The sequence below is a fragment of the Vairimorpha necatrix genome, chromosome 12 (assembly GCF_036630325.1).
Source record: "Vairimorpha necatrix chromosome 12, complete sequence".
In the NCBI taxonomy this organism is placed as follows: Eukaryota; Fungi; Microsporidia; family Nosematidae; genus Vairimorpha; species Vairimorpha necatrix.
Window position 1 is genome coordinate 875597 of NC_088827.1, and position 22696 is coordinate 898292.

At 29.6% G+C, this 22696-nt stretch overlaps 6 protein-coding genes across 6 annotated transcripts; 4 read left to right on the forward strand and 2 right to left on the reverse strand.

The window, feature by feature from the left end:
• Nucleotides 1–328: 328 nt before the first annotated feature.
• Nucleotides 329–889, forward strand: VNE69_12194 (ribosomal protein uL6; the record flags this gene model as incomplete). Its single annotated transcript, XM_065475282.1, has 1 exon — nucleotides 329–889. The coding sequence occupies one exon, from the start codon at nucleotides 329–331 to the stop codon at nucleotides 887–889; it is 561 nt and encodes a 186-aa protein (XP_065331354.1).
• A 268-nt stretch (nucleotides 890–1157) lies between these two features.
• VNE69_12195 (ribosome biogenesis protein RLP24) lies at nucleotides 1158–1619 on the reverse strand (the record flags this gene model as incomplete). The annotated part of the gene is made up of 1 exon (XM_065475283.1): nucleotides 1158–1619. The coding sequence occupies one exon, from the start codon at nucleotides 1617–1619 to the stop codon at nucleotides 1158–1160; it is 462 nt and encodes a 153-aa protein (XP_065331355.1).
• A 196-nt stretch (nucleotides 1620–1815) lies between these two features.
• Nucleotides 1816–3216, reverse strand: VNE69_12196 (cell division control protein 45 (CDC45); the record flags this gene model as incomplete). Its single annotated transcript, XM_065475284.1, has 1 exon — nucleotides 1816–3216. The coding sequence occupies one exon, from the start codon at nucleotides 3214–3216 to the stop codon at nucleotides 1816–1818; it is 1401 nt and encodes a 466-aa protein (XP_065331356.1).
• A 2399-nt stretch (nucleotides 3217–5615) lies between these two features.
• On the forward strand, nucleotides 5616–6749 carry VNE69_12197 (uncharacterized protein; the record flags this gene model as incomplete). The annotated part of the gene is made up of 1 exon (XM_065475285.1): nucleotides 5616–6749. One exon carries the CDS (start codon nucleotides 5616–5618, stop codon nucleotides 6747–6749), a length of 1134 nt encoding a protein of 377 aa, XP_065331357.1.
• Nucleotides 6750–7181: 432 nt separating this feature from the next.
• On the forward strand, nucleotides 7182–8375 carry VNE69_12198 (ATP-dependent RNA helicase; the record flags this gene model as incomplete). The annotated part of the gene is made up of 1 exon (XM_065475286.1): nucleotides 7182–8375. One exon carries the CDS (start codon nucleotides 7182–7184, stop codon nucleotides 8373–8375), a length of 1194 nt encoding a protein of 397 aa, XP_065331358.1.
• Nucleotides 8376–21307: 12932 nt separating this feature from the next.
• VNE69_12199 (uncharacterized protein) lies at nucleotides 21308–21730 on the forward strand (the record flags this gene model as incomplete). Its single annotated transcript, XM_065475287.1, has 1 exon — nucleotides 21308–21730. The coding sequence occupies one exon, from the start codon at nucleotides 21308–21310 to the stop codon at nucleotides 21728–21730; it is 423 nt and encodes a 140-aa protein (XP_065331359.1).
• Between the last annotated feature and the right edge of the window lie 966 nt (nucleotides 21731–22696).

Consider the following 22696-nt stretch of genomic DNA (forward strand, 5'->3'; position numbering starts at 1 on the left):
GATTATGCAAAAAAAAATTTATTTATATTTTTAGAAATGAGTTTGTTTGTTAAAACAAACAAAGTGTTTTAAAGAAGCATTCACCCAAAATAAACTAAAATAAAATTAAACTAAAATTATTTATTACTACCCAAAATAAACTAAAATAAAATAAAATTATTTATTACTATAATATATATATCATATATATAAAATTATTTATTTCTATAAAATACACTGCAATATTATAATTTTATGCTTACAATACACATGTACAGTAAAATATCATATAATCCAATTTATATGTTAAGATTTAGTTTATATTTTCTTTCTTTTTTTTACCCCTTAAATGACTAGAATCCTTACAGAAAGAAAGATTTCTATCCCTGGAGAATGTCAAGTCGACTTAACCAAAAAGTGTTTTACTTTCACTGGTCCCAAGGGCAAATTAGTCCACGACTGTTCCAAATATCTCATGTATTTCACAGTCGAAGATTCAGAAATAGTCATCAGATTATGGCACGCCAAGAGGAAACAAATAGCCTTAGCTACTACAGTCACATCTCTATTAAGAAATTCTATTACTGCTGTTACTAAAGGCTTCTCTTATGTCATGAAAGCAGTGCATAAACATTTCTCTATAAATTTCGAGATAAAAGAAAATGGGAAAGTTTTACTAATTAAGAATTTTATGGGAGAAAAGGCGCCTAGAGAATTTAGAATGAAAGGACAAGCAGTAGTGAAAATGTTGCCTGAGAGGAAAGGGTGTATTAGTATTGAGGGGCCGTCTTTACCAGATGTGTCACAGACAGCGGGGGATATTACTAATGCTTGTAGGGCTAAGAAATTAGACGCGAGATTATTTTTAGATGGAATTTATGTAGTAGAAAAGACTACTATGGTTGAATAAACTTAATTTATTTAATCATCTTAGACATGTAGTTTATGCATTATATATAGTTTATTTATGCAGCTTACATGTAGTGTATTATTTTATGCAGTATAAAATATAGTTTATGTATTATAAAATATAGTTTATTTATGCAGTATTTACAAGTATTATAAAATATAGTTTATTTATGCAGCTTACGTATTTGTTTTAAATTTATGCAGTATATATAAGTTTTATTTGATATTACATTTTTATGCATTATAATATTATGATTAAATTATGTTTATTAGTTTGTCTCGGTTTGTTTTCTTTGTACTTTCTTTTTATTCTCATTCTCTTCTTCTTCTATTAATCCTCTATGCTTCTCAATAATCTTCATCTCATTCTCTTTATCTTTTTCTTTATTACTCAATATTCTATTTTTAATAAACATACTCTCTCTTTTACTTCTTATACATGATATCCTTGGTATAGCTTCTAGTGTCTTATTTACTACTTCTCTATCATAAATATTTGGTACTTGTAGTTTATGCTCAAATTCATATATTTTATCTTGTAGAAGTTCTTTCCCGCGTATTTTTCTGGAGATTTTTGTCCATTTGATTTTTCGTGGATTTTTACGCTTTTTAAATGCTTTTGAGCATTTTGATCTGCAGAATCTGAAGACAGTGGAGTCATTTCTGACGAAAACAGTGCCATGGCCGGGATAAATGTTACTTGAACAAAAGAAGCATTTTTCTATTCTCATTTTAACGGTAAGAAAAAAAAAATAAAATTTAAGAATTATGGATAATATTTAATAAGCATGAAATAATATTATGCATATTACATACAGAGACATAATATTATGCATAATTATATAATACATACAGAGATATGATATTATGCATAAATAAAAAATAAAAGAAGAGACAAATTAGATCAATTATAAGTCTGTATCTTTTTTATTTGTTTATGTCAGTGAACTTACTCTTAAAGAATGTCAATCTGTCAATTATCTTCATTCCTTTCAAAATTATAGTACTGTTCTTGACTTCACTAATTATCTTAATATTCCTCCCAAATACTAAGACACTGTTCTCTTCATATTTGTCTATAAGGATAATATAATTATATTCTGGGTATCTTCTCTTTCTATAAATTTCTATAAAAGACTGGGCGAATTTAATGTAGAAAACTAAATTATTAATCTTCTTACATTTTAATTTGTAAATTAAAATGTCATCTACCTTACTCACATTGGCTATACTGTCCTTAATATTATATACAATCTCATAAATACTACTAATAGTACTAGTACTTATATTATCCTTGAAATTATCTAATAATAAATAAGATCTAAGGCCCTTAGAAAGGAGACAATAATAACTCATAAGTAGAAAACAGTCTAAAGAAGACATTTTATAAGTGTGCCCTTTCTTTCTTATGAACTGTGTACTGAGATCTAATTTTCTATATATATATTTTCTGGATGTGTGGTCAAGATTCGAGTATCTCTCATTTGACTTGAGGAGACTCACCCCCTTTTTGGCCAGGAAACTTTTGATCTTCAGATCTTCTAAATCTTTCCTCTTCTTATAAATCAACTTATTATTAGAAATAAAGAATATGTCATGCTTGAGACTCTGGTATAAATTAGAATATTTCAAGAGAGGGAGATTTACATCTTTCTCTGTATGAATACCATCCTTGTCATGATATTCTATATTCCTTATCTCTATACATATCGTATTGTACATATCATTACACTCTGGGCATATTTCATTATTTATCTCATTCTCCTCTTCACTGTCTTCTTCTTTAATAGTCTGGTAAGGATATATCTTATAATAATTATAAACCACTATGAGAGCCCAAAGGGAACTCTCATCTAGAGAATTAGTCTGCTTTAATAATCTGAACATATTAAATATTAAATCTAGTCTATTTATATTACAAGTACATTTTACACTACTGAAAATAATTCTCTTATTATTTTCATCTTCTTTATTAAGAGTGTCTTTACTTGTTAAATATATGTAATCTCCTTCTAAATCATCAAGTATACTATTTGATATATCTGATCTAGATTTATTTATATCTGATCTAGATTTATTAAGATCTGATCTAGATTTATTTAAATCTTGTTTAGATTTATTTAAATCTTGTATATTCTTATTAGTGTCTAATCTTATATTTTGATCATCTATAAATACAATTTCATGTTTAATAACTTCTTTCTTAAGAAAACTTGTCAACATCCGCAAACTACATATAGAAATAACATCACACTCAACATATATCTTAATTGTACTTATCTTCTTGAGATAAGATAATAATTTCCGGGGGTCATTTGTAGTGAACATGGCCCTTGGTTTTAAGTTTTATAATATTTTTGATTTTCCCGCCAAAAAAATTCCCGCATGATTTGTGAGAAAAAATTGTCTATTTATAGTTTTAAAAATGACTTTGTTTGTTTAAACAAACAAAGTCATTTTTGCATTAATATTTATGCAAATTTAATCTGTAAAATGTCATAAGATATTAGACAGCGTGTGTTTGAGTTCAAGAAAGGCGCATGATATTTCATAGATAAGCTTTATCTGTGAAATGTCATACAAAATAGACAGAATGTATTTAAGTTCAAGAAAGACGCAAGATATTTCATAGATAAGATTAATCTGTCAAATATATAAGATATTAGCCAAAATTCTTTAAGTTTATAAAGGCGAAAATATTTCATATATAAGATTAATCTTTGAAATTTTATAAGATATTAGACAGAATGCATTCTAAATAAAACTTTGGCGATTTATATTTGGGCAAATTGAATCTTAGAAAAGATAAAGAAATTACACAATATTTTTGCAATTTTGATCAAGAATCTGTTAAGACACTTAAAGAGATATAATGTTTTATAGATCTCAAAATATATTTTAATCATAAAATTGTTCTTATGTAGATTTCTTTCATATATGAAGTTTATAAATTTGAAATCATAATTTTTAGTCGAATTTAATGACTTACAATGTGTCATCTGAGTGTACTAATTTATAATCATAAAATAAAGTAAACTCTAAAAATAATAAATGCATAAATTTAAAATGCATGAATTTAAAATGCATGAATTTAAAATGCATAAATTTGAAATGCATAAATTCCCATGGCCAAAGTTGTAAATAAAAAGAAGTCAAAAAGTAAAAAATATAAAATGGCTATGAAAATGTTAATTGATGATAGAGATAAAGGCTAAAATCAGCTTTAGTGTAAAAAAACTGGGGGGGTCAAAATTTTTAAAAAATTGCCCCTTTTTTTAAAAAACGAAGGGAATGCTGAGTAAAGAAGAAATTGAAGATTTTTATGAACATCTGCTAAGAAAGAAATATAAACAGAAATGTTCAATTTGTGGCTGGGATACATCTAGAGTATCTAACGAAACATTTTATTTGAGATGTAAATTTCCCAAATGCGGCCAAAGATTTTCAATTTGGAATAATACTCTATTTTCAAATAGTAAGATAGATCATATTCTTATGCTGAAAATTGTAAATCTATGGACAATGGGACTTAAAATAGCGCATATTTCTAAAATTTTGGACTGTAATATGCAAAATGTAAGTGCTACACTTGAGAAATTATATAAATTAAAAATTTATGAAAAATATATAAATAAAACAAAACAAATAGGAGGCGAAAATATCATAGTGGAGATCGACGAAAGTAAAATAGGTAAGAATAAATACCACAGGGGAAAATTAGTTAAAGGATTTTGGTGTTTTGGGATGGTAGAAAGAACAACAGAAAAGAAGATAATATTTGTCATAATAAATAAAAGAAACAAGGATACATTGCTGCCGATCTTATTTAAGCATGTAAATTTGAAATCTATCATTCATTCCGATATGTGGAAGGCCTATATAACGTTAAAAAGCCATTACGCGGACCATAGAACTGTAAATCACAGTCAAACATTTAGAGACAGAGAGACAGGTGTGCATACAAACACCATCGAAGGAAATTGGAGGTCTTTAAAAGCCTCTATACCCAATAGGTGTAGAACATATGAATTTGCTGAAATATATTTAGTTCTATATATGATTAAAAGAAATGAGAGCGAAGACATCTTCAAAGCATTATTAAAATTATGTTTTTGATATATTTTATTTATTTTAAAGTTAATTTTCATGCATTTTTATATCTTAATTATATTTTATTTTTTTTCTGAAGTTTTCTCTTCCCTTCGTTTTTTAAAAAAAGGGGCAATTTTTTAAAAATTTTGACCCCCCCAGTTTTTTTACACTAAAGCTGATTTTAGCCGAGATAAATTATTAAAGAGAATTGAAGAGATGGAAATTTATTATCTCGATAAGATTAAGTTTTATAAAGACCAGGAGATTTCTAAGATTCAAGGGATCCAAGAAGACAATGAAGAAATAAATCTAAGATATTTGGAACTTCTCAAAAAGACCCAAGAAAAACAGCCCAAATAAATTTACAAATATGCATTTTTTATATACTTATTATCATATATGTATTTATTATCATATATGTATTTATTATCATATATGTATTTATTATACATATTAAATACAATACATAAATATTTAATAATATACATATTAAATATATTAAATTAGTTTTTTTCTGTTTAGAAAAATATGTCACTTTTTTTTGATATTATCATTTACAATAAACTCCTTTAAAAAAAGGAAAAAAAATAAATTCATTTTGAATATTTAAATTTCTAAAAAAGAGGGGTTAGAAAATGGTAAGTGTAACTAACAGCGATTATAATTTACAGTTTAAAGAAGACAGTGAAGATGAATTTTTAGAAAAAGGGAATAATGAGAACGAAGTCAATTCTCTGAAGCTTAGTAAGTTCGTCGAGGAGGATTTTTACTCTCCCCACTTGAATCATAAAAATGACGATGATGGGAAATATCGTATAATAAATAAAAAGAAGAAAGATAAAAAAAGAAAAAAGAGAAATGATGAGAACAGAAGGCTGAGTACCAGGAAAATTGTAAATTTGCCTGCTTCTCAGCCTTACACAAGATTTATTGACGGGGAACATAGACTGTGTTTTAAATATAATACAAAGATAAGTGACGCAGTACTGAGTTCCATGCCTAAGACGGATCTGGAAGATAATGAATTCTGTATCAGATTTGATATTGAGAATGTGGATATTTGTAAGTTAAATGAGAAATTTAAAGCTGACAATTGTGTCTACCCAAGGGCGAATTTGCCCTATGAAATGTATGTAGGAAATAGGTGGGAATACGAGACTGAGTGTAACAGGCTGGCCTGGGCATTCGTCTCTTTAAATCCTGTACTTTTATATGGGAAAAAGGGACTAATACAAAGGGCTGTAGATTCTTATAGAAATATTAATAAACAAAATAGGAACAGGATCTTGACTAGTAATGATAAATTCCCTTCTGATTTCGACAAGAGGCGACATGCTTCTTTACCTCCTTCTTCTGTCACTATAAATTGGGTCACTAAAGGAATAAAAAAGAAGTGTAAAATCTTAGTGAACATTGACTGTGTGAACTATGAGAAGATTGACGAAGAGTTCAAGTCTAAATATTCCGTCTTTATGGATGATTTTGATGATCGATCTTTTGGTCTCAGTAAATACGAGAGTAAAAATAAAGACAACGAGTTGGCAGTCAAGATCGCCTTTCTTAATGTGGAAAATATGTCATTCTGGAATGCCATCAAGACACTGGACAAGACTACTGTACTAAAGCGGGCTATTGAAGCTTATAAAGCGAAGAAGGAAGAGTGTGTGTCATCTGAAGATGACACAGATGCATCTGATCTGGTAAGTAAAGCATTGGAAGAAAATAGTGATGATGTGGAGAACTTCCTTCTGATGGGTGATGAATTATAAAATATTGTATTATGCAATAATAAAAATTCTTAATTATTTATATTTAAATAAGATTACCCTTAATTTATTTACAGGCATTTTTAAATTATTATTGTCAAGAAAATTTACAATATATTAGATATTATAAATATGAGTATATACTATAAAAAAATTGCATCTTAATTTATTTAATTTTATTTTTTTTTATTAGATTTATAGTTATTCTGCTTTGGATATTTTATAAAAAAAAGGGGGCTTGTTTTAAAAAGAAATTTTATTTTGGGGGCAAATGAGTAGAAAATATGTTGAAGCCGATCCCCGATCCTGTAAAAATATAAATTTGGTTGTGCTTGAAACATTTAAAATTTACTATCATTTTCCATATTTACTTTTTTTCCATATTTGCTTTTTTTCCTTTTTTTTCCTTTTATTTTTTTTCACCCTCAAATGAAAATGAGTGACGACGAATTGATCGAATATCGTGAAGATCTACAAAATTTTAAGAAAACTCAACCTAAAATCAAGTCATCAGCCCAATTCAAAGATTTTTTACTACGTGACGAACTCATGGAATCTATAAAAGATGCCGCCTTTGAACACCCCAGTGAAGTCCAACAAATGGCCATACCAAAAGCAATTCTAGGCCAGGACATTTTATGTCAAGCAAAAAGTGGTACTGGTAAAACAGCCGTCTTTGTTTTGTCAACTTTACAACAACTAAAAGTTGTAGACAAAGAAACTGTCATTTTAGTAATTGTCCATACTAAAGAAATGGCAGAACAAGTCAAGATGGAATATTTAAGATTTGGTAAGAAAATGGAAAATGTCACTGTAGGAGCAGTTTATGGCGGGAATGATATCGAAGAAGATATCAAATTATTAAGCTCGTCTTCTCCTTCTGTACTAGTTGGTACTCCAGGGAGACTGGCAGAAATTGTAAGACGCCGTGCTTTGAATTTAAAACATGTCAAATATTTCGTAATGGACGAATGTGACAAAGTAATAGGAGATCTTGAAATGAGAAATGATACACAAGAAATATTTGTCAATACTCCGAGGAATAAACAGACACTAATGTTTACTGCCACTTTGAACGAATATACTACTGTAGAATGTAAAAGATTCCTTGATAATCCATTTATCGTCAAAGTCGACGACGAGTCAAAATTAACTCTTTACGGGTTAAAACAGTCTTATTTGGAAGTAGACCAGAAGGAAAAACTTAACAGACTCGCCGACTTACTAAATTCCACTACATACAATCAGGCAATCATTTTTACTGCTAGTAAAATTATGCCTGTTAAAATATGCGATTTTTTGAAAAATAAAGGACTAGTCGTCATGGACTTGCACGCAGGACTAAAATCTACAGAAAGAAAAGAGAGACTTGTTAAATTTAAGAAATATGAATATAGAATTATGGTCACTACTGACTTAATGTCTAGGGGGATTGATGTACAAGATGTGAATTTTGTGATAAATTATGATATGCCAGATTCGCCTGAAACTTATCTACATAGAGTCGGACGAGCTGGGAGATTTGAGACTGAAGGGCAAGCTGTGTCATTTATTTGTAGTGAGGAAGATAGTATAAAACTTAATGAGATACAAAGCAGATTTGAAATATCAATAAGTAAAATTGAATAAAAAATATTGAATTTTGACATATCATCATCATCATCATCATCATCATCATCATATATATAAAAGAATTTTATTTAATTTTTTACCCCTAAAACTCAAAAAAAGAGAAAATTTAAAATGATAAAATTTTTGTTTTAAAACAAAATTAAATGCTTTCACTGTATTTTATAGACAATTTTAGATCAGATACGTTATTTACATTTTATTTATAAATCATTTTCGAAATGCTTAGAAATATGATTTTCTCCTTTTTAATTTCTTCCTTTTAGAGAATGAAAACAAAAATAATATGAAACAAAATGTAGAAAAAATTTGTTACTAATGTGTGAAATTAACTCAATTGGATTAAAATTTGTTACTGAATTAACTTTACCACTGCTATGTTGATTCAATAATAATACTTAACTTCTAAAAATCACATTTGCTCCTTTTTAATTCTTCCTACCAGAAATGGAAAATCAAAAATCAAAACAAGAAACAAACATTAAAAAGATGATTTACAAACATTAGAAATTTATCAACTGAATAACAAACTCAATTAATTTTTATTTAGACTAATATCAATTCTATTTATTAAAAAATCATAGTCTCATTTTTGTTTTCTTCTTTCCCAAAATGGAATTTCAAAAACTATAAATACTTTTTTTTTCTTTACCCCCATTATGTTTACGAAAAATCAAACAAATTGCGATTTTAGTGAACAACCAAAAGCAACTATCACTATCTCTCAGGAGATAAGTTATAATACAGAAAATGACAATGTTATTTTCTATGGGGCCAATGCCTCTGTACATAACACAAAAAATAAAAAAACAAATGTCGGAGAAACAAAAAAAAGGAATTTTATATTCAGTTTCTCTGGCGAAAACAAAATACCATCCAACCCAACAAACAACACAGAAAAAACAGCTAGATTAACTGATAACACAAATATGGAAACTTTGACGGAGATTCTAGATATAGCTTGCAGAAAAAGAAAGAGAAACCATGCCGAACATTATTGTGGAGATCTCAAAGAAGAATGTGGCTTTTGTGGTGCATTACATTTTGCAGGAGAAGCAAGCAGTAATGGATTATACAAAAGCTGCTGTCATTTTGGGAAAGTTAAATTACAAAGAACAAGAGACTTTCCAGATGACATAAGGAATTTATTCATTGGAAAAGATAAAGATGCAAAAAACTTCAGAGAAAATATTAGATCTTACAATGCTGCTCTTTCTTTTGCTTCTCTTGGTGCTCAAATTGAGTCCATAAGTAATGGACCATATGTTTTTAAAATACATGGTCAAGTGTATCATAACACTTATAATGTAAATAATATGGACTCTAATGCACCAAAGAAGTATGCTCAATTATATGTAGTAGATAGTGATATGGCCAATGCTCAAAGAATGATGAATCTATCTAACAGAAATTGTGATATTAATATCATGAGCAAATTAGATGGATTCATAAGATCAGCAAACCCATATTCCGATGCATACAAGAATATGTCTGAAGTAATAAAGGAGCAAAAGGAGATGGGAAAAGAAGTTAAAGACATTTCTATGGTCTTTAATAAGAATTTAGATAGAGATCAGAGAAGGTATAATGCTCCCTCTACAAGTGAAATCGCAATGATTTTTACTGATCCAAATGGAGAACCACCATTTGAAAGGGACATTAAAGTATATAGCAAGGGTCTTAATTCTGATAATTTACACTTGGATATTTTAAGTCCCCATCTAGATCCAATGACATATACTCTCTTCTATCCACACGGGGAAGCTGGATGGAATGCAAATTTGAGGGCCGAATCTTATCATGGAGAGGCACAGAAGATATCTTTGTTACAATACAAAGTAGCACAGATATCCATAAGAAATGATAGATTCAACCCTTTGCTTTATGGAGGAAAGTTATTTCAACAATGGATTGTAGATTCATATCTACAAGTAGAAGCAAATAATTTAAACTTCATAAAATCAAATCAAAAGAAGTTGAGGGTAGATCTTTACAAAGGTTTGGTAGATTATGTAAATAATGGGTCAGAAAGTTCTGCCAAGCCCGTGATCTTACCATCAAGTTTTCAAGGATCTCCAAGAAATATGAGAGAGAGATACCATGATGCAATGTCAATTGTAAGAAATTTCGGCAAGCCCGATCTTTTTATAACTATGACTTGCAATCCCAAATGGAAGGAGATTAATGAGAATCTATTTGAGGGACAGACAGCAGTTGATAGACCAGATTTGGTAGCAAAGGTCTTTAACTTAAAGTTGAAAAGTATGATGGAAGAGATTTTGGCAGGAAGAGTGTTTGGGGAAGTCGTGGCTCATGTCTATTCTATTGAGTTTCAAAAACGTGGACTTCCTCATGCACATATATTGATAATGTTAAAGGACAAGATTCGGGATGAAAATATGATAGATAAGTTTGTAAGTGCAGAAATACCATCGCCCATGGAAAATGAAGTGTTACACGCCTGTGTAACAAAACATATGATTCATGGACCATGTGGACTAAGTAACTTGACAAGTCCATGTATGGAAAATGGTCTCTGCACTAAGGAATATCCTAAGGAACATAATACTGAAACAAGGATCAATAAAGACGGATATCCTGAGTACAGACGATCTAGAGGGGCCGAGTACAATGTAAGGGGCAACATTGTTACTAATGCTAACGTGGTCCCTTATAATGCTTATCTACTTGAAAAATACAATTGTCATATCAATGTAGAAGTTTGTACTTCTATCAAGTCAGTAAAGTATATTTTCAAATATATTTACAAGGGATTTGATTGTGCTGAAATGAGAATAACTGACAACAATGAAATTGATCATTTTGTGAATTCCAGATATGTCTCAGCACCAGAGGCTACCTGGAGATTAATGGAATACAAGATGCATGGAAGATCTCATAAGATCCATAGACTTCCTGTGCATCTTCCACAAGAACAATTGATCACTTTCGAAGAAGGCAGAGAAGAGGAAGCCGTTAGATTGTCCGATCTTAGACAGACTCCTCTTTTAGCCTACTTCAAATTGAATGAAGTTGATGAAGGAGCACATCGATTTTCGTATAGTGAGATACCCTATCACTATACATATAAAAGGGGAGAATGGATTAGTAGAAAGAATAAGTATAGTAAGATAATTACTAGACTTTATTCTGTATCTCCAATAGAGAAGGAAAGATTTAGCCTCAGAGTTCTATTGATCAATGTAAAGGGGGCTAAGTCATATGAGGATTTGAGAACTGTAAATGGTGTAGTTTACAGTTCTTTCGCAGAGGCGGTGGAAGAAAGAGGACTTCTTCAAGATGATAAAGAATGGGAAAGGGCTTTGGATGAGGCTGTATCAACCGAGTCCCCATCAATAATAAGAGCATTGTTTGGATATATTTGTGCTTTCAATGAGCCTAAAAATACCAAAGAACTCTTTGAGAAGTATCTTGGAGATATGTCTGAAGATCTAGATCAGAATAGTAGAGACGAAATATTAAGTAGATTAAAAGATATAGTTAATGCTCATGGATGGAGCTTAAATGCTCTGGGTTTAGATGAGCCGATTAACTATATCAAGAATGAAAGAGCCGTCTTTGATAATGAACAAGATCTAGATCAGATGATATCCTCTTTGAATGAAAACCAGAGAAATGCCTTTGATATAATTACAGATAATATAGATAAAAGAGGCAATTTATTCTTTTTAGATGGACCAGCTGGATCAGGAAAGACATATTTATATAATGTCCTGATCGAGTATCTAAGTAAGAGTAAAAAATCTTCAATACAGATGGCAACCACAGGTATTGCTGCAGATTTATTAAAGGATGGAAGAACAATGCATAGTTGTATGAAACTTCCTGTTCCTTTGACAGAGACCAGCGTATCTAGACTAAAGCAAAATACTCCAGAAGCAGAGAGAATAATAAAGGCCTCTTTATTGCTAATAGATGAAGTTTCGATGATGTCAAAACATGCATTGAACGCAATAGATGAGGTGCTTAAAAGACTCTGTGACAATGATGATATCTTTGGAGGGAAAACTCTATTGTTGGGTGGTGACTTTAGACAGACATCAACCATTGTAATGAAGGGTACTCCAAATGATATCATCGAGAACTCATTAATTAGTTCAAGACTTTGGGTACATGTCTGTGTACTAAAGCTTGAAACGAACATGAGATCTTATAATCAATTGGAGTTTAATAAGTGGTTGTTAGATATAGGTGAGGGGCGTACTAGAGATAGTAAAGGATGTGTGGAGATACCCAAAGAATATCTTGAAGAAGGGGACATAGTCGATAGCATTTTTGGAACAATCAAAATTGAAGCAGGTGATGATTCTTTGTTTGATAAGATTATCTTAACGAGCAAAAATGAACATGCAAATGAATTGAATGCCAAAGTGTTAAACCTACTTAATGGATCTTCTAGGGTATATGTGAGTTCTGATGCTATAGAATCAGAGGATATCGAAGAACAACTGAGATTTCCTCTTGAGTTCTTGAACATGCAACAGCCATCAGGACTACCTCCACATAAGTTAATATTGAAGACAGGGGCAATAGTGATGTTGTTACGCAATATTGATCCTAAGAATGGATTATTAAATGGGACCAGATTGAAGATAAAAGGTCTTAAAGATAATTACATCTTAGGTGAAATAATAACAGGAAGGGGAAGGGGCACCCTTGCTGTTATACCAAAGATAGACATGATGCCAAGTGACACTCTTCTTCCGTTTGTACTTAAAAGAAGACAGTTTCCTGTGGTATTGTCATATGCGATGACAATACATAAAGCACAGGGACAGTCTTTTGACAAAGTGGGAGTGTATTTGCCTGAGGATGTATTTTCTCATGGTCAATTATACGTAGCATTGTCAAGAGTGAAGAAGAGTGAAAACTTGAGAGTCAAGTTGGGGGGAAACGGGGGCAATGTCAAAAATGTAGTTCTACGTGAACTAATTGGCCCATAAGAGCCAAGAGATGGAGAAATGCGCCGTGAGCGTACAAGCACTATGCCATTTTTCTTCCAATAAGGATGAGATAAAAGATGATAAAATGCGCCGTGAGCGTACAAAAACTATGCCATTTTTTTAAAGAATAAATATAATGTGAAAAAATTAAAACATGTAACCATGCAAACACAAACAACCCGTTCTCAGAACGGGTGTGCATACGCTAGTCATATATATAAAAGAATTTTATTTAATTTTTACCCCTAAAACTCAAAAAAAGAGAAAATTTAAAATGATATAATTTTTGTTTTAAAACAAAATTAAATGCTTTCACTGTATTTTATAGACAATTTTAGACCAGATACGTTATTTACATTTTATTTATAAATCATTTTCGAAATGCTTAGAAATATGATTTTCTCCCTTTTAATTTCTTCCTTTTAGAAAAAGAAAACAAAAACAATATGAAACAAAATGTAGAAAAAATTGGTTGCTAATGTGTGAAATCAACTTAATTGAATTTATATTTGTTTCTGAATTAACTCTAAAACTGCAATGTCGGTTCAATAATATACTTAACTTCTAAAAATCACATTTGCTCCTTTTTAATTCTTCCTACCAGAAATGGAAAATCAAAAATCAAAAATCAAAACAAGAAACAAACACTAAAAAGATGATTTACAAACATTAGAAATTTATCAACTGAATAACAAACTCAATTAATTTTTATTTAGACTAATATCAATGCTATTTATTAAAAAATCATAGTCTCATTTTTGTTTTCTTCTTTCCCAAAATGGAATTTCAAAAACTATAAATAAATTTTTTTTCTTTACCCCTCATTATGTTTATGAAAAATCAAGCAAACAACGATTTGAATAAACAACCCAAAGCAACTGTTACTATCTCTCAGGAGATATGTAGTAATACAGAAAATAACAATGTTATTTTCTATGAGGCCAACACCTCTGTATATAATCAAAAAAATAAAAAAACAAATGCTGGAGAAACAAAAAAAAGGAATTCTATATTCAGTTTCTCTAGCGACAACAAAACACCAAGCAAACCAATAAACAACAAAAAAGAATTAGATGACTTAAAAGATAACAGAATAATAGAAGCTCTTACGGAAAGATTAGATTTAGCATGTAGAATCACAAGCAGAAACCATGCTGAACATTATTGTGGAGATCTGAAAGAAGAATGTGCCTTTTGTGGTGCATTACATTTTGCTGGAGAAGCAAGCAGCAATGGATTATACAAAAGCTGCTGTCATTTTGGGAAAGTTAAATTACAAAGAACAAGAGACTTCCCAGATGACATTAAGAATTTATATATAGGAAAAAATAAAGATGCAAAAAACTTCAGAGATAATATTAGATCCTACAATGCTGCTCTTTCTTTTGCTTCTCTTGGTGCTCAAATAGAAACTGTATCCAATGGACCGTATGTATTTAAAATACATGGTCAAGTGTATCATAACACTTATAATGTAAATAATATGGACTCTAATGCACCAAAGAAGTATGCTCAATTATATGTAGTAGATAGTGATATGGCAAATGTTCAAAGAATGATGAATCCATCTAATAGAAATTGTGATATATATATCATGAGCAAATTAGATGGATTTATAAGATCTGCCAATCCATATTCCAATGCATACAAGAATATGTCTGAAGTAATAAAGGAGCAAAAGGAGATGGGAAAAGAAGTTAAAGACATTTCTATGGTCTTTAATAAGAATTTAGAAAGAGATCAGAGAAGATATAATGCTCCCTCTACAAGTGAAATCGCAATGATTTTTACTGATCCAAATGGTGAACCACCATTTGAAAGGGACATTAAAGTATATAGCAAGGGTCTTAGTTCTGATAATTTACATTTGGATATTTTAAGTCCACATTTAGATCCAATGACGTATACTTTGTTCTATCCACATGGCGAAGCTGGATGGAACGCAAATTTAAGGATTGAGTCTTATCATGGGGAATCACAGAAGATATCTTTACTACAATATAAAGTAGCACAAATATCTATAAGAAAAGATAAGTTCAATCCTTTACTCTATGGAGGAAAGTTATTTCAACAATGGATTGTAGATTCATATCTACAAGTCGAAGCAAATAACTTAAACTTCATAAAGTTAAATCAGAAGAAGTTGAGGGTAGATCTTTACAAAGGCTTAGTAGATTATGTGAACAATGGAATAGAAAGTAATGCTAAGCCTGTAATTTTACCATCAAGCTTCCAGGGATCTCCAAGAAATATGAGGGAAAGATACCACGATGCAATGTCTATCGTAAGAAATTTCGGCAAGCCCGATCTTTTCATTACTATGACTTGCAATCCAAATTGGAAGGAGATAAAGGAGAATCTATTTGAGGGACAAACTGCAGTTGATAGGCCTGATTTGGTAGCAAAGGTCTTCAACTTGAAATTAAAAAGCATGATGGGGGAGATTTTGTCAGGAAGAGTATTTGGGGAAGTTGTGGCTCATGTCTATTCTATTGAGTTCCAAAAACGTGGACTTCCCCATGCTCACATATTGATAATGTTAAAGGATAAGATTCGGGATGAAGAAAGAATAGATAAGTTTGTAAGTGCAGAAATACCATCGCCCATGGAAAATGAAGTGTTACACACCTGTGTAACAAAACATATGATTCATGGACCATGTGGACTAAATAACTTGACAAGTCCATGTATGGAAAATGGTCTCTGCACCAAGGAATATCCTAAGGAACATAATACTGAAACAAGGATCAATAAAGACGGATATCCTGAGTACAGACGATCTAGAGGGGCCGAGTACAATGTAAGGGGCAACATTGTTACTAATGCTAACGTGGTCCCTTATAATGCTTATCTACTTGAAAAATACAATTGTCATATCAATGTAGAAGTTTGTACTTCTATCAAGTCAGTAAAGTATATTTTCAAGTATATTTACAAGGGATTTGATTGTGTTGAAATGAGAATAACTGACAACAATGAAATTGATCATTTTGTGAATTCCAGATATGTCTCAGCACCAGAGGCTACCTGGAGATTAATGGAATACAAGATGCATGGAAGATCTCATAAGATCCATAGACTTCCTGTGCATCTTCCACAAGAACAATTGATCACTTTCGAAGAAGGCAGAGAAGAGGAAGCCGTTAGATTGTCCGATCTTAGACAGACTCCTCTTTTAGCCTACTTCAAATTGAATGAAGTTGATGAAGGAGCACATCGATTTTCGTATAGTGAGATACCCTATCACTATACATATAAAAGGGGAGAATGGATTAGGAGAAAGAATAAGTATAGTAAGATAATTACTAGACTTTATTCTGTATCTCCTACAGAGAAGGAAAGATTTGGCCTCAGAGTCCTATTGATTAATGTAAAGGGGGCTAAGTCATATGAGGATTTGAGAACTGTAAATGGTGTAGTTTACAGTTCTTTCGCAGAGGCGGTGGAAGAAAGAGGACTTCTTCAAGATGATAAAGAATGGGAAAGGGCTTTGGATGAGGCCGTATCGACCGAGTCCCCATCAATAATAAGAGCATTGTTTGGATATATTTGTGCTTTCAATAAGCCTAAAAATACCAAAGAACTCTTTGAGAAGTATCTTGGAGATATGTCTGAAGATCTAGATCAGAATAGTAGAGACGAAATATTAAGTAGATTAAAAGATATAGTTAATGCTCATGGATGGAGCTTAAATGCTCTGGGTTTAGATGAGCCGATTAACTATATCAAGAATGAAAGAGCCGTCTCTGGCATTGAACATGATCTAGATCAGATGATATCCTCTTTGAACGAAAAACAGAGAAATGCATTTAATACAATAACAGATAGTATAGATGAAAAAGGCAATTTATTCTTTTTAGATGGACCAGCTGGATCAGGAAAGACATATCTATACAATGTCCTGATTGAATATCTAAATAAGAATAAAAAATCTTCAATACAGATGGCCACTACAGGAATTGCTGCAGATCTATTAAAAGATGGAAGAACAATGCATAGTTGTATGAAACTTCCTGTTCCTTTGACAGAGACCAGCGTATCTAGACTAAAGCAAAATACTCCAGAAGCAGAGAGAATAATAAAGGCCTCTTTATTGCTAATAGATGAAGTTTCGATGATGTCAAAACATGCATTGAACGCAATAGATGAGGTGCTTAAAAGACTCTGTGACAATGATGATATCTTTGGAGGGAAAACTCTATTGTTGGGTGGTGACTTTAGACAGACATCAACCATTGTAATGAAGGGTACTCCAAATGATATCATCGAAAACTCATTAATTAGTTCAAGACTTTGGGTACATGTCTGTGTACTAAAGCTTGAAACGAACATGAGATCATATAATCAATTGGAGTTTAATAAGTGGTTGTTAGATATAGGCGAGGGGCGTACTAGAGATAGTAAAGGATGTGTGGAGATACCCAAAGAATATCTTGAAGAAGGGGACATAGTCGATAGCATTTTTGGAACAATCAAAATTGAAGCAGGTGATGATTCTTTGTTTGATAAGATTATCTTAACGAGCAAAAATGAACATGCAAATGAATTGAATGCCAAAGTGTTAAACCTACTTAATGGATCTTCTAGGGTATATGTGAGTTCTGATGCTATAGAATCAGAGGATATCGAAGAACAACTGAGATTTCCTCTTGAGTTCTTGAACATGCAACAGCCATCAGGACTTCCCCCACATAAGTTAGTATTGAAGATAGGGGCAATAGTGATGTTGTTACGCAATATTGATCCTAAGAATGGATTATTAAATGGGACCAGATTGAAGATAAAAGGTCTTAAAGATAATTACATCTTAGGTGAAATAATAACAGGAAGGGGAAGGGGCACCCTTGCTGTTATACCAAAGATAGACATGATGCCAAGTGACACTCTTCTTCCGTTTGTACTTAAAAGAAGACAGTTTCCTGTGGTATTGTCATATGCGATGACAATACATAAAGCACAGGGACAGTCTTTTGACAAAGTGGGAGTGTATTTGCCTGAGGATGTATTTTCTCATGGTCAATTATACGTAGCTTTGTCAAGAGTGAAGAAGAGTGAAAACTTGAGAGTCAAGTTGGGGACAAGAGGAAGCAATACTAAAAATGTAGTTCTACGTGAACTAATTGGCCCATAAGAGCCAAGAGATGAAGAAATGCGCCGTGAGCGTACAAGCACTATGCCATTTTTCTTCCAATAAGGATGAGATAAAAGATGATAAAATGCGCCGTGAGCGTACAAAAACTATGCCATTTTTTTAAAGAATAAATATAATGTGATAAAATTAAAACATGTACCCATGCAAACACAAACAACCCGTTCTCAGAACGGGTGTGCATACGCTAGTCATCATATATATAAAAGAATTTTATTTAATTTTTTACCCCTCTTTTTAGTGATTTTGTAAAATCTAAACTTCTTATTATAGCTTTTTGTGTCATTGTAATATCAAATATAAACTCATTGAAGGATTTTGACTATCATAGGCGCGTGTACTGTATGTTAATACATTTTTATTTTAATTCTTTGTTTTGTAAAACTCAGTTCCAAAATATCGTCAGAATCGTTTTTTAGAATTTATTTAACCCTTCACGAAAAATTGTAAAAACATCTGACAAATAAAGATTTTGAATATAAGTGTCAAAAAGTGAGCTTAGAAGTTCCCAAAATTATCTCATTGAGATTATTAAATGTTTTAAAACAACATTACTCCTTATATGTTACTAAAAAGTTTTTTAAAAATCATGCTTTCTCCTTTTCAAATTCATTCATTCCAAAATGGAAACGCAACAAAATTTACCGAGGAGGGACATATTATAAAACAAAACGATTTAAGCCCGTTTTCAAAACGGGAAAGCATACGCTAGTCATCATATATATAAAAGAATTTTATTTAATTTTTTACCCCTATTTTTTGTGATTTTTAAATTTCTAAACGGCCCTTTTGATATTTATTATGTTATTGTAATATCAAATATAGATTTATTGCCTTAATCTGAATATTCTAAGTGTGTATGTTATTAGTTAATACTTTTTAATTTTGATTATTATTTTTGTAAAACTCAGTTCCAAAATATCGTCAGAATCGTTTTTTAGAATTTATTTAACCCTTCTAGAAAAAATCCACAAAAACATTAACCAAAAAAGATTTTGAATATAAGTGTCAAAAATGAGCTTTAGGTGCTTTAAAATTATCTCATTGAGATTATTAAATGTTTTAAAACAACACTACTTTTTATATGTTACTAAAAAGTATTTTTCAAAATCATGTAAAAACTCTGTCAAATATAATCAGCCAAAAATGGATACTTTACAAAATTTACCGAGACGGGACATATTATAAAACAAACACATTTATCCCGTTTTCAAAACGGGAAAGCATACGCTAGTTATTATATAATATAATTTTAGTGCGTGTAGTATCATATATGTAAAAGATCAGTTAATTGAAAATATAAACAAGACTTATACATCTATTTCAAATATGTAATGTTTAAAAAAGAACAGTGCTAGTAATTTTCATTCTTTTTGCAGCTTATTCTGCGAAGAAGAATAAACTAAAATGGGGCCTATACGCAGTACAGAAACATATGAAAAAACTAAGAGCAGATCTTCGTATTGTACAAGATAGACTCATATACAGAGGAAAATGAAGCAGTAAAGTAAACACTCTCGAGACTATAAGGTAAGGGAGTATGTAAAGCATACTAGCTACTTTACTTTAAAAAATAAATATTTTGTTAAATAGAATAAACTGATAGTTTATGCAAGAAATTTTCTGTATTTAAGCTTTTTTATGACGTGTAACAAACAAACAAACTCAAAAATATATTCATAAAAATTATTTTTAACATTTCAATATACATTAGTATTTCTTACGCATAGTAAAATTTCAAAGTCTAAATTGTTAGGACAGAATTTTTCTCAGTTAAATCCTGCATAAGATTAAAAATATATAATCTTAAATTGGATATTTTGCAATAATCAAGTGTTTGTGGATTATTTAAATATTTGTTTTATTTTGATGACATAGAGCACATGTATTGTGGTCTTTAAAAATTTTATAAAAAACATCTAAATTTTTAGTCTATTAGTTAAAGCATCATAGAATGGGCTTATACTGATTTAATTGATCATTAAAATAAGACAAAATCATATATAAGAAAATGAATCTACTATATAAAAACAGGAGCGTATGTACTAGAAAACAGAATCTTTATATTAAACCTTTAAAACATCTCACAAATATATAAAACGTTGATATTTGACAGCTTAATGTTCATCAAACACTCCATTAGTTAAAACATATATAAATTATACTAGTAAAATTTATTTCTATAAAAATTATTTATATTTGTCAGTTTTTTATGTCTATATTCAAATTTACCTTTTCTCTTTTTCTTTATAGGGGTAAGGAAAATAAAAAAAAGTTTTAAGAAATTAATTATGAGGCTTTAAGTCAACGGAAAAAGTAAAATTTTTTAAATTATCTGAAAATTTTGAATAAATAATAAATTTATTTTATTTTTGTTTATTAATATAAATCATTTTTTGACAGTTTTTTGAAGATGTGATTAACTTGATAGTCAAAATGTGACATCAACTCTGATTTTACAATCTTTTCGAAATGAAAAGAACTTTTCATATTATACTCTTTACCAATAATCATAAAAACAAAATTTTTTAGATAAAATGTCTGCACATGTTTAAATCTCTTAAAAAATTTCTATTTTGTCTTTTAGAAAATATCGTAAAATTTTAATTTTAATTAATGTCAAATTTTGCATTTAATTAATTAAATATTTACAAAAAAAATAATTCTTCATATTTTTGTTCATAAAATAGTATTACTTACTTTTCATATTTACAATATTTTTTTTTGTTTTTGTTTATATTATTCACATATATTATAAATTATTATTGTTTACATTAACTTTTTTTTATTTAAATAAAAAAATTAATACCCAAACTAATATGAAAAAAATTCAAACAATTACAAAAAAAGAAAAATTATCTAAAAAAAATATTAAAGACAAAACATGTACACTAAAAGACAAAAGTAATCTACTCAAAAAAGAAAAATTATTTAAAAAAAATAATATACGTACTTATTTTTATGACGAGACTTTTAACAATATGAATAATAATATTCTTGATTATACAGTAAAAAACTTTAATGCTGAAACTAGCAGAATACCAAGATGTAGTACGGGATTTGATAATAAAATTCCAGGATATTTTAATAGTTATTATGGAACATTGTTAAAAAATATAGAAGTTTTAGGTGATAAATATGATTATGATTTGTATAATAATTTTAAAGGGGAATGGTGTTATTTAAATGTGGTTAAAAAGAAAGAAAATGAGATGTATTTGGACTTTTTTGAAAAAAAATAAAAAAGTGTTTTGTTTAAGTATAATTTGTTTATTTTCGGTGACACGTTTGAAATGTTTTGTAAACAAACATTAGCTTTATTAAAGTTTATTATATACTTTTTAGGTTTTTATTTTAAAGTAAAAAGAAAAAATTTCGTTTGTTAAATTTATTATTTAGAACAATTATAAAGTCTTAATAACAATTAAAGTATATCTTGAGTTGTTAACTAGGATATTAAATTATATAATAAGAAAAATAGATAAAAAATACATAAAAATTTTACAATTACAAACATATGTTATTAAAATTTGATAAACAAATGTAGTTATTTTGTTAAATGTAAGAAACAACAAGTTAATTAATATTTAACAAAACGTATCTCCAAAATAATATCAATAATCTACCTAATTTGTTCTAGGATTTATAAAATATAATTGATAAAATATGGATATATTAAAAACTGTATGTATCTTGTACATTAAAAATTTTATATTTATTTATCAGGATTTAATGTAAAAATAAAAGTTCTAGTTTAATTTTATAAACGACAATTTTGTTGATTCTCAGTAAAAAAAAAAGAGTTCTTATTTATGAATCTGTTTTAAAACTTCATAAATTGAACATAATTGCTTAGGGTCGCTTTAATTAGTTTATTTTCCATTTTATTTCTCATACATTCAATCTGTAGGTTTTTTTCTTGCGGCCAAGAATTCTCAGCTAATGTGATAGTACTAATAATATAACCATATAACAGTATTAAATAAAATATTTCTTCATACTTTTGAATCATCAAATGACAAAAAAATCGAAGCAACTAAAATTATCAAAATAAAAAATTCTAATCTCACAAATAATCTAGAATAAATAAATTTTTTTCTTGATAACTATAGAAAAATGTTTTCTTTGAATAAGTAGTTTTTAACGAATGATAATATTGATTAAATAAAAAAATGCAATAAAAATATTGCCCTCGATGCTTTGAAAAA